Source organism: Pogoniulus pusillus, chromosome 12 (assembly GCF_015220805.1).
Source record: "Pogoniulus pusillus isolate bPogPus1 chromosome 12, bPogPus1.pri, whole genome shotgun sequence".
NCBI classification, from domain to species: domain Eukaryota; kingdom Metazoa; phylum Chordata; class Aves; order Piciformes; family Lybiidae; genus Pogoniulus; species Pogoniulus pusillus.
The window spans coordinates 20,162,576-20,175,151 of record NC_087275.1 but is presented as its reverse complement, the minus strand read 5'-3'; the positions used below and the strand labels follow the sequence as shown (position 1 = coordinate 20,175,151).

Here is a 12,576-nt window from a genome sequence, read left to right as displayed (position 1 = left end):
CTGAGCTCACCAACATTCCTCTTATGGCAAACAACCTTCAGATGGCAATGCAGGCAAATCCCATCCATTCAGACACTCGATTTTGAGGTACACTTTGGCCATATGGACCATGAAGCTGATCCTCTTCCTAGCTAAGGGAGGAAAGAATAGAAAACGCCATGCTCTAACCCTGAGCAGTTTGATACTTGAAACACCTAACACTTCAAACGTCTTCAAGGTTCATTAGGTTGTAGCTTCTAAGATGTCAAAAATACATTAGATAATGGGCCCCTCAGATTCCATTTCAAAATGTATGAATTTCAGAGAGAGTGTTAATACATAGCTCTGGTTGCTTATACAACTGTTTTATGCTACTGCTGCACTTGTATGACACCTAGGCAAAAAGACGTCTCCACTCATTGTCTTTGGAGCTTCACTGTAATACTGGCAATACATCCTACAAATCAAAACAGGACTCTGAATCATTAGTGGCATAAGAGAGACTGGAGGAAGCCAGGAAAAGGAAGGGGAAATACAGAGTTCTTGGCTAGGAAAATGTCTGACTATTAAACAGAGGTAACATCTGAAGTCCAAGAGAAAAGCGAGTTCTGAGAGAATAAAGCAAAATGAGTCTGCAAAGACAGACACTGCATGACCAGCAGCAGCACACAGCTCCTCTTTTGCAAGTGGTTAACAGTCTGTTGGATTGAGCTGTGGACCAGAACACAGAGAGACTGGGTTCATTTACCAGCACAGCTAGTGGTGGACTTTCCCATGGAAAGGCAGGACAAGTCACTTCTTTGCCCTCTGTGCCTCAGCTGCAGAAATGGGTATGAGGATACTTATCTGTAAAGTACACAATGCCATATTCAAGAGAAGGCCTTATTATTCCCTTCAAGAAGCAAAATTCCTAATGTGGCAGTAAATCATATTCTGTTCTGCAAAACCACTTCCTGCACCATCCTCTTGGCTGTAATCACCCTGTGTTTTTTTACCTCACTGATGTAAAGGAAGAGAACTCTTTCAGAAGTCAGAACTAGAGACTTGTTCTAATTGATGGGCTGAGTGCTTTAAAAGAAACACACAGCATGAAAAAAGTCCAAACAAAATATTTTGGCTGCAATGAGAAAACAAGAAATTAAAAGTCTTCCAAAAGGACAGAGCATATCTTAGCCAGAGGCAAGGAGAAAGACTTTTTAGATTATGGTGCTGCAATGACTACTTCCTTCCTCTCTCTCCTGGCTACTATCTTTACTCCAAAGCAGCCAAGAGAAACATATCCCTCAAACTTTGAATGGATCTCAAGCCTGATCTGAGGAAACTAGCAACAGATTAATTTTCTCATGCATAGTTAGTCATCCTTATTAGCACACAGCACTGAACAAAATACTATTTCTCATGCCATGCTGCATTTGAAGGAAGGTCAACATGGCAACAGCAAATCCACTACACAGAAAGCCCTCCATATCACCAGCCATGCCAAACACATGCTCTCTTGCTTCTCTGAAACAAATCAGGACTTCAGATTTTCTTGTGTACCCATTCACTTTTTCTAAAGCACCAAATTCCATGTCTCCACAGATGGCAATGGCAAAGAAGGGTCAGAAAACAGCAATGAGCAAAAAAAATCTTGAACAGCATTTATTCCCTCTCTAGTGATCATCAGTAACACAAGGTAAGTGACTTAGGGCTAACAACTTGAAGACACAACATGAAAATCCAACTTCAATTATTGATTTTCAATCTAGAAGTCCCATCTTATTTTCAGGGGTTCTGGAACAAGTTTATAATTTACTCTATACCATAAACTGTACAGTATATATAGCCAAACTCACAGGATCACAGGATGTGAGGGTTTGGATGGGACCTCTGGAGATTACCAAGTCCAAAATCCCTGTGAGAGCAGATCTATATATAATCTAGTGTAGGTCGCACAAGAAAGCATCCAGACAGGTCATAAAGTCTCCAAAGAAGGAGACTCCACAACCTCACTAGGGAGCCTCTTCCAGTGCTCTGTGACCCTTACAGTAAATAACTTCTTCCTTATGTTAAGATGATCCTACTAAAAGCAGCAGTTTATTTTTTTGTTGCTGATATATAACTTCTTGTATTACCTCAGTTTATCACCCATAATTTTCTTAACCTCTCTATCTCTTGCAATGATCAACTCTGGAGGAGTTTGTTCTTGAAATCTTATAGATAATGAGGCAGTAGTACTCACATGAAATAAAACCAAATACTGTTGCTAAGTATTGACAGCCCTGAGCATGTCACTCTTTCACATACCACTACAGAGCCATCACTGGCAGTTTATTTTCAAGTGTAAAAATCCCTTTATACACCAATTTAAGTAGCTCTTTTATCACAAGTAGGGCACTCAGCAAAAACTACTAGTTATTTTGAATAATGTGTGAAACAAATGTTGTGATTTCTTTCTAATTCAGGACAAATTAGGCCACTTCCCCAAAACTTACAGATTGTGGTGCCTTATACAGCATGATCACCACAGCAGACTCAGAAGCAAAGTTTTGTCACAGCCACTCAAAAGCCCAAGCTGTGAAGAGTTCATGATAACAGCTTTATTCATTCTGTACAGAACGACCCAGATAATTAAGCAGTAGAATAATACAACATGGATTATGGGATGTGCAACATCATTTAACACATTAGATCTAAAATTGCTCAAGGAGGGCTCTTACTGAACAGCACAGCCTCTGGGTCCTTTGAAACAAAGATAATGCCTTTGCTATACACTCTCCTCAATTTCAGGCAAAAAACATTCATGCATTTAATTTCAGATTTTGATGATTTGAATGAAATTAAAATAAGAGCACAGCAATCAGGAAATTAAGACCCATCATTCACTCTCTCCAACATAATATTAATATTCTAATAAGCACACATCTATAACTCAGTTCCATTAACTTAACAAATTACTAATCCCTCTTTTCCTTCAATTTGCAGTTTATAACTCTCACATGGAAGCACTTCATGGCAGTATAGGGAAAAACTCCAGGAATGGTTATCAGAGAGGAAACCTCCTTATCTAACTTGCAAGTGTTCCACATAGCATGGGAGAACAGTGCTCATAAGTAATTTGTTTCATTTACACATTGGTAAAGGTCACTCTTAGGTAATTTTAGGGATCCAGCTGATGTGATATCAAGAGTCGTGTCCATCATCTATGCAAAGTCATAACAATTAGGGTAGGCAACCCAACTACTGAGAGAAGGTTATTGTAAGGCCAGTCTCAAAAGGAAATGATCAGCAGGACCTGGAACACTAGCTTCACCCCAAGTCAGGAACAGTCTCAGAGAACAACCTCTTGGAATCTGCTTCCAAGCATATGAAGGACAAATTATATGGCCACGCTAATCATATGGTCAAGCTTTTGACACCATCTCCCATGGCATTCCCATTTGGAAGCTGAAGATGTAAGGTTGAACAAACAGACTACTGAGTGGGTTGAAGATGGGCTAGGCCAGTGGGCCCAAAGGGCAGTGAGCACTGGATCAACATCAGGCTCATGACAAACGTAGTGCTCCATGGATTGTAAGTGAAAGAAAAATTGTTCAACTTTTTTTTTTAAGAACCTATAGGCTGGACAGACTGCACCCTCAACAGATTTGCACAGGACATCATAGTAAGAGGAGTAATTGACATGATGAATGTCAGAGCTTGAATCCAGAGGAATCTTGAAAAATGGGAAGGCTCTGCTAAGAGAAATCTCCTGGCATTCAACAAGAAGCACAAAGTTATGTAGTTCAGAGGAATCAACTCCATGCATAAGGACAGATTGAGAAGCAACTGAACTCAAAAGGATTTGGGTGGTGGTCCATACTATGCTGATTAAGAGCCAACCCTGTACTTGCCCTGTGTGTACAGCAAACTCTACATCAGGCCACTTTTCAAGGGCTATAGGCAACAAATCTAAGGAAGACACTCTCACCTTGTGGTCAGCACTGGTGAGACCACACCAGGAATAAATTGTGGCCAGCTGTGAGAACCCAGTTCAACAGGCATCTGGAGGAAGAGAAGAGGGATTGGCAAAGGGCTACTAGACAGATTAGGGTCCATGAACACAGGACCTGTGATAAGAGACTAAGGGGAAGTAGGCTTTGCTTCTGCAAACAAGAAGCTAAGGGAAGATGTTATGGCAGTTTACAACTTGAGAGACCACTACAAAGATGACACAGCCAAATTTTCTCTACGATGTCAGTTAATAACATAAAGGGCAACACCCACAAGTTACATTCTGTGAAGTTCAAGTTGGGTAACAGGAACCATTTCTTCCACAAGAGTGTGGCTCAGCATTGAAACACACTGTGCAGGGAGAGAATGGTGTCTCCATCTTTAAAGGCTTGCAGGACTTGGCTGGACTCTGCAATGGCTGACCCGAAATGGTGATAGCCCTGCCTCATTTAGGATAGGTAACCTACAAAGGTTTCTTTTGGAAACATCTAACTGATTTCAGTAGGGCCAGGATCCCTCCCAGATGTTATTTAATTATATTTAAAGTATTTAAAACGGTGTAGCCAGGCTCAAACACGCTAATGGTTGCACATCTTTCTGGCCACACTGCAGTACTCCATCAATCCAGCCCAAACCAGATATTGTAATGACTTGAGTTTAAATAATTTTACAAAGCACAGAACTCCTTAGGGCCTAAATTTCAACTTTTCATTATTAGCTTTACATCAAAGTTCTCAAAACATAGTGTACACTTAGAGTGCTGATGAGAGACTCTAACCTTTAAGTGATTTCACAGCCTTTCTCAACAATCTCTGCCATTGTTGCTGTTTCTAATATATTATGGTACTTATTTGAGAGGCCTTGCCCTTTCAGATAAGATAACATCACTGAAGAGAAAGGGCAGAAGGAATGCTTGTGCTTTTAATTCCTTGCAACGAAGTTTCCTCTAGCCACTACCTATGGGAGAGGATAGCTGTCAGGTAAAACTCTGCAGTAGAGCAGAAACAACTTTCAACTGCAAATTCTGGCATGACCTGAGTCACAACAGAGTGAGATGTGAAATACCTCCACTAAGATCTGAGTATGTGACGGGATGTAGAGCTACTCTAGCAAACATCATGGAAATACTGACTTTCCCTCTATTACCAGTGTGTCTTACTGGGGGAAAAAAGTCCAAAACCCCCTATTAAAATACATAAAGAGCTAATGATGACAGTGATACTCTCTAGCCTCCTGGTCCTCTATTTTCATCCATATGCTTCAGCTAAAGATAGATCCTGTTTTAAAGAAGTTTACCGGAAGGAAGGAAGGAAGGAAGGAAGGAAGGAAGGAAGGAAGGAAGGAAGGAAGGAAGGAAGGAAGGAAAAGGGAGAGTGATTGAGACAGACAAAGCTGTACTTGGCTGTGACTAACGTCAGCTCATACTGATCACACTGAAGACTACCAAAACCACCAAACTGCATCTTATAAACAACCAGATTCAGCTGGGTCTGTCCAGATCACTAACTAATGAGGCTCTGGGCCAAACTAAAGCACAAATTAGGTTTTGACTAACTAATTTTGGTTTTGGAGAAAATGTCAAGTAACAGATACAATTACTGGGGTTTAACTTTTTTGTTTTTAAACAAAGGGAAATATATTTAAACTTTTGATTCCTTGCCAGATTGTTCAGATAAGAAATTGTATGAAGTTGGTGTTATTTTGTGAACATTTTTTTCCCTGTAATCTTCTTTCCTTTTCTCCTGCTCTAATCAGCACTTCTCTCAGAGCTCAGCTCTGCTGCCATGACTAGGACTGTTTACAGTATCAGGCAGGATTTGCACCCAGCAAGTCCAATCTTCCCATTCAAGCAACAAACACCCTACTCTCATGGGGTGTCACAGGAGCCCCATCAACTGCCTATTCAATCTCATTCACACAGAGGAGCCAGAATTTAAAAGCCATCCTAACCCACCATGGCATGCAGAACAGGTACTTACAGCTCAGCATTGAAGTAGGAGGTGACATCAGGATCAGGCACACCCGCTACCGCGAAATTACTGCTCCCAGTGTCAACCAGAATGTTTAACTGCCAAAAGAGAAGAAAGGAGAAGTGGTTTGCACATCCAATCAAACAAACACATTACTGAAGTTTTTGTCCAGGCTAACTTTAACTTTAGAACTCTGAAAGTTGTCCTAAAATTAAATACAGAGAATCACTTTGGGGAAAGATAACACTGCTGAAACCCCTTCAAAACAGCTGATCATAAGGAAGTGCTTTAAAAGTCATGTTTCTGGAAGAGGAAAACCCTTAGAGCACATGTTCTCCCAGCAGAGGAATTCATGACCATCTTGAATTTCTTTTTGGCCCAACCCATCTGTCTTGGCAACCTGGCTCATCCAGGACACAAGCTGAATCACATACTGTTTAAAGCACTGTTTGCTTAGAGTTTATGAGGTCTCAGGATAAGAGCTGAGTGCATGTCTGAGCAGAAATCAGCAGAAGCATGAAGGTGCCTTGTGGCTTTGAAAGCATGGGAATGATGCCCAGTTTTGTCTTGAGCAGTAGCAACCTAGCACAGCCTTCACTGAGTTTAAATATAAAGATGGTAGATTTATAAATACCATGAAAAGCATTATCTGGAAGGTAGCCTAAGAGTGGCCCACTTGTTCAGCTAATTGAGAGGATCATTTAGGCCAAAAATTGCCTAACAAAACCACATGGATAAAACGAGACACCTCCTTTCCTCATCTGACTCTGTTAACCAAGTTGGCTCACCACAGCTGCAAGATGACTTGTGCTAACACAAAGAAGAATGTAACAGCACAGAGGTGAGCAGCTGGGTGCAGGGTCACTCTTTCAGTCAGACTTTGAAGTGGTATTAAATGATAATTTAGTCAGAGACTGTGCTGCTACAAAAGCAGCAGTCACACTTTTGCTTCGCTCTTGCCTGGATGCTTCATAGGTCTTTTAGGGACATGAACTAGTACCCCAGGGGGTTGTGATGTATATCAGATTAGGTTCCTCACCTACAGTTACTAAAAATATAATTGCAATCGGCCATATCAGACAGCTACTTGAAAAGAGATGGTAGGAGCAGACACTAGAAAAGGGCAATTGTGCCTTTGGTGACAGGGTGGTCTCAGAATGCCTTAAAACAATAGGCAGCAGGGAAGACCTGCTCTCCCAGAAAAACAGTAAGAAGTTAGGAAGGAGTGAGACATAAAGACTGCTTCACCCCTGGTTTAAAGCTAGCTTGAACCTGGCACTTTGGTAGTCCTCACCACTCCTTAAGAAATGAGGTAGCTTGGGATCTAACAGTGAAAGTGGACATGGGAAGTGTAAAAGGAAGAATAGAATAGGGGAAATATGTCTAGTGTTGTCAAAGGAAGTGGAGAAACGGGACTGAGCTTAGAAGAGCAAAGACAAAGGATGACAATGCATTTGCAGAAGATATGCTGAATGCTTTGTAATTAAGACCAAGCATGGACAAAAAAAAAAAAAAAAAAAAGCCTGAGTTGATATTCAAAACATTTTTGGTTTGCTTATGGAAGGGGAGGGAAGAGATGGTTACCCTTGTGTATCCTAGTTCATGTAATATGGGACTGAAGAGCTCCAAAACGAAAACATGAACACAAGCCCAACTATGAATCCATGGGACTCTCTTCTGAATGGCACACACAGCCTGCCATTGGCATTCCCAGTGCTCAGCAGCTGAAAAAAAAATGAAGACTAAGGAGAAACAAACCTACAACCTTAGTTGAGTGCCTTGCTGCATCCCAGATTTTAGTTTAAAATGGGACAATACATTAAAATTTATTTTGCAACCACACAACCTAGGCACAGACTTTTAAAAATACAAGGCCATCTTCAAGTCCACCTGACTCCAGGAGCTGAGGCTTTAAAAGAAAATAAGAATCTCTGAGGCATGGCTTGCAATAAAATCCAAAGTTTGTTACATACTTTATTTCAATGCTATCAAAAGCCTGACATCTTTTTCAACTATCTATCAAAGTAAGAACTATTCATTTTTAACTTCTCTCTGGGATAGAAATCATGGTAAAAATATGTAACAAAGAGCAGCTACAATGTGTGCATCTATCAAGACCAACAAAAGTTGCCTCCAAGGGGTGCTGCAGGGCTTAAATTAATTAGCCTTTCTGAGGCAGCTTGTGATGCTTGAGTAATGGACATTATACTTCAGCTGCATAAATAAACGTAGGTGTTGCCCTAGCTTCAGTAATATGCATGACATCATATACTGAGGATGAGTTGGGGAGAAAACCCAACCACAAACAAACCCCCAATCACTAAATATGAAAGGTGTTTTACCCCCACACCTTAAATTCACAGATTGCTGAAGAAAAGGGAAAATTTACTACTGATAGTACAGGGCAAATCAACATTTCTAAAAGAAAATAGGTGTCTCCTACAGAGAAAGAGAGGAAAAAAAGTGTAAAAAAACCCCACCAAAACAACAAAGAAAATGACAAAGCTGGCTAACCATGCAAGTGGCAGCCCACTCGGGCACAGCAGCATTCAAATGACAGATCACTATTGAGGCTGACATTCTCTATCCACATGTTTATGCATAATGAGATGCAGGCGGCCAGGGCAGACACTGATTTATTGTACTTCTCACAATAGTGCCAGTGATTAGCAGTTCATTTTGGATGGGTATAACCTACTGAGTTCTCTTTCTTTCCTGGTTAGCCTTTAGGTCTGAACTTCCTTTAGTGTCTCCACATCTCATTAAGATCCACTTTCATGCGTTCAGCATTGGAGCCTACTTTAGCCTATACTGCCTGTTGCCAGTTTAATGGTGCTGCTGGAGGAGCTTCAGACAAGCTCTATTGAATCATATGGTGGCAACCAAAGAAGCTATGGTCTAGGGCTACCCATCCTGCCCCATTCTCCAGAGGTCAGCCCTGCCCTCTCAAAAAATGACTGTGTACTCGCTCTGCAGCCTCTGCATTTCATTACCCAGCTCACTAATGAAACCTGCAATCAATGGCACATCACTTTGATTCACTGAGCTACGCATTTGATAGCTGGGGAGTGGTCATACCTCTCTGTGCCTTGACTTTTCTGTCACAGGCACAGATGGCCTCAGTGCCAAAGCAGAGCCAACTGCAGTGGTAGCTGCCACCTTTCAAGCCCCAGAGATGGTGAATCAGAGCTTTCATGGGCAGGTGGAGCTGGTTGCCTGGGTTTACTGTGGCCATCTCAAATGATTCATGTTCTGTCACTGAGAGTTGATTACTTAGTGATTACTCTGTTCTGTCAGAGGTCATCAGATGAGGTCAGATTTTGCAAAAGCCAAGGTTGGAAAGACATGGATGAAAGAACCTATGAAGGAAAAGCTGTCTAAAGACTGCTGGCCGCCTACGTGCCCAGCATCATAAACAATGAAGAACTACCTTGCTTTTGCTTTTGGAGGCACAGAAGGAAAGCCCTGGGTGTTCTTTTTATTGTGGTTTCCAAGTTCAATTTCAGACCTATCTAGCAGAAAGCACACAACAGATGCAGAAAGCTGCTACTTTTTCCTCTTGAAGGTCACCTTTACCACAGCAGTGGGATATAAAATCTGCGCCTGTCATTGTAACTGGACATTATTTTGCTGGATGCATTTCCTATATGGAAGTAGTGTTGGTGTAATTATGAGTTTCACAAGGAACCCTAGCAATAGAACAAGCCAACACCCACCTCTGTGCCATGACAAACTTACAGAGGAAACCTGACACTCTTTATCTATATGCCATTAAGTTGTGCTTATAAATAGAAACAAGTCCAAACCAGTTTACTGAAAGTCATGAACACTGAAAGCAGAAGCCACCTTAGCATTTTTTATCTTTTCTACTCTGAAGGGGTAGAGACACTGAAAAAACCTCCCAGTCATAATGATTTATTTCAACTGGAAGTCAAACACATTGTCAATACTTCAAAGATCCCTCAAATTTTCCAGTGCTTGATTTAGCTCTAACATTCAAATAGCACTTACTGTATGGCATCCTGCTTCAATAATTTAACTTACTGCTATGTCTTTAATATTTTTTAAGCTTTCCATCGCTGTATGTTGTTGTATTTTGATATCAGAACAAAAATTGCCTATTGATCTGTCATTTTTTTCTCCATTCAGCAAAACTTCGCCTGTCTGTTGTTCAGGCACCTGCCCTGTTACAGCAAGTGGTGTCAATGCAGCATCATCAACACTAGGCACTATCCATGCCTCATTTAACTGCCTGGCAAACAGCAATTTGCAGTTATTCCATCATGCATTCAGAATGTTACTTCCTCCACATTTTCAAGGAAAAGTGATAAAATACTGCAACCATTCCATATTTGTTAGGTACAGGTTGCTAACATCCTCTAGCAGGGACAGATACTGCTTCTATTCCAACCTCCACCTTACTTAGGCTTAGACTAAGTTTTATTTCCTGTCTTAGTTTGAGGTCAGGAGTTTTTGGCAACTTTCAGAAAAGATAAACAAAACAAATCCCACGGGCTACAAGTGCATAATGCATTTATTTGAAGCATCTCTCTGCATGGCTTAGCATACACAACATTTTCCAGGTGGGAATCCTAAGGCTTGCACGCAATCCCACCACGCTGCTGCTTTTGATATGATTCCTTGAGTAAGCCACACTGGGCTAGTGATAATCTTCATCCCCACTGAAAGACTGGTCCACAGAAAAATCCACTTCCCCCCCTCCACTCCTTGTTAACAAGTTTTAGGTCAAGCAATAAAGTTTCACTACTGGGCAGACAAAATGCAACTGAATAAAATTTATTCACCTCTCCATTCTTGCTTCAGTTGAAGCATAGGGGGGAGAAATAAAATCATTTACATAGATAGCAGCATAAATATAATAATCAATCTTATTTAGCCTCACATTTACTCCAGGGTTTGTCAAAGTCTTAATGATAGGCAACTGATAGCTTCCAGCACACAAACCAGCAGACCAAAGAAGCTGGTTCCTTAAGAGTTCATGATGAAAACTACCAGTGAACATGCCTTCTCTGGGACTGAAGGGTGCCCCTTTTCCCTTCTCTCTCATTCCCAATAAAGAGAGTGATCATTCCATGCTAGTAATGTCCATATGCCACTTAAAATCTTGCCCTGTTGTGCTTTCAAGGTTTCTCCCACACACATACTCAAAATAGGGCTCACAGTCCTACTCTGCTTGATGTAGTATGCCACACAATGAACTATTACTAAGTAAAAACCTTTCCCTCCCCTCCCATTGTCCACATGTAGAGACTATAAATAGGTAGCATCCCATTATTGGCTCATGGGTTGTTACCACACAACATGATGTACTGGCTTAGCAGAGGTCCATCCCATATAACAACCTCTGAACTTAGAATGGTTTACGTTGGAAGGGACCTTATAGATCATCTACTCCAACTTCACCACCATGGACAGGGATACCTCTCAACTAGACTCAGCCGTGCAAGCCTCATCCAGCCTGGCCCTGAATATCTCTTAACTCCCTCTCTTATCCTGTTCTACATATAATAAACCCTATAGGAAATAATTTGCTAGACAGTGCTTTGAAAACAGTGTGAAGTGCTCCATTTCTTTTCAGGGATTAGCAACTAGAAATCATTTGGGTAACAGCTCTTCTTTTTCAGGCCAGTTAATAGATAGGAAAATTAGTTGCCAATTTAAATGCTGCCTCATTTAACACAACGATTCCTAATTACATTATCAGCCCATCTGGCAAGAATTGCTTATAACCATCACTTGAAGAAGAAAACACACTAGCAACTATACTCTGTGTTTGCCCACATTTATTACATGTCATCATTGGCACAGACCATCAGCTGGGTTATTTCAGCAATTTGTTTTTACAAATTAATAATGTTACAAATATGCAGTGGCTTTTTAAGCACAGACTTTTTTGCCCTGCATTGTTCAGAAACAGTATTTACAGTCACTTTCTGACAAACAAATTCAGAAGACTAGGCTGTAATATTGACTTGTTCCTATGAAGAAATAGAAATGAAACCTAATTAAAATATGAGTTAGAGGAATCTTTGGAACTGCATCTAGAGGTAGTGACCTGTAAAGTTAAACATAAACTGAAAAAGCTTCCACAAGAAGACATTTCTGCTTGCAGAATAATACATATTTCATTGAACAAGTAAGACTGAAACCTAAAAAGGTGAAGTTTGGTGGTCTGTATCAGCAAGCTGACCTTGAATACTGGTGCAGGGACAGGACTCTTCCGTTTTTCATTGTTCATAAATGGTCCCTGGACCAGAGCAGCCCAGTCTTCAGCACTCTGCAGCACCTCACAGAATGATTAAGCCTGAACAGACCTCTGGAAATCATCTGGTCCAACCCTCTGCTCAAGCATGGTCTCCTACAGCCAGCTGCCCAGGACAACACCCAGACAGCTTTTGCATATCTCTCCACATACGGAAACTCCACAACCTCCCTGCACAACATGTGACAGTGATCAGTCAGTCTCATAGTAAACTTTACTTCCCAATTTTAGCAAGAATCTCCTGTGTTTCAGCTGGTGCCCACTGCCTCTGGTCTTGTCACTGGGCATCACTGAAAACAGACTGGCTTTGTCATCTTTACACACCCCCCTTTAGATACTTATGCACATTGATGAGATCCTCCCTGAGCATTC

General features: G+C 41.1%; 1 protein-coding gene across 1 annotated transcript in view; it reads right to left on the bottom strand.

Annotated features, from left to right (window-relative positions):
- BACE2 (beta-secretase 2) overlaps nucleotides 1-12,576 on the bottom strand; it is a 53,638-nt gene that overhangs the window by 23,874 nt on the left and 17,188 nt on the right. The window contains exon 2 of the mRNA XM_064152554.1: nucleotides 5,931-6,019. Coding sequence (XP_064008624.1) covers nucleotides 5,931-6,019 — 89 coding nt within the window. The remainder of the gene's footprint in view (nucleotides 1-5,930; nucleotides 6,020-12,576) is intronic.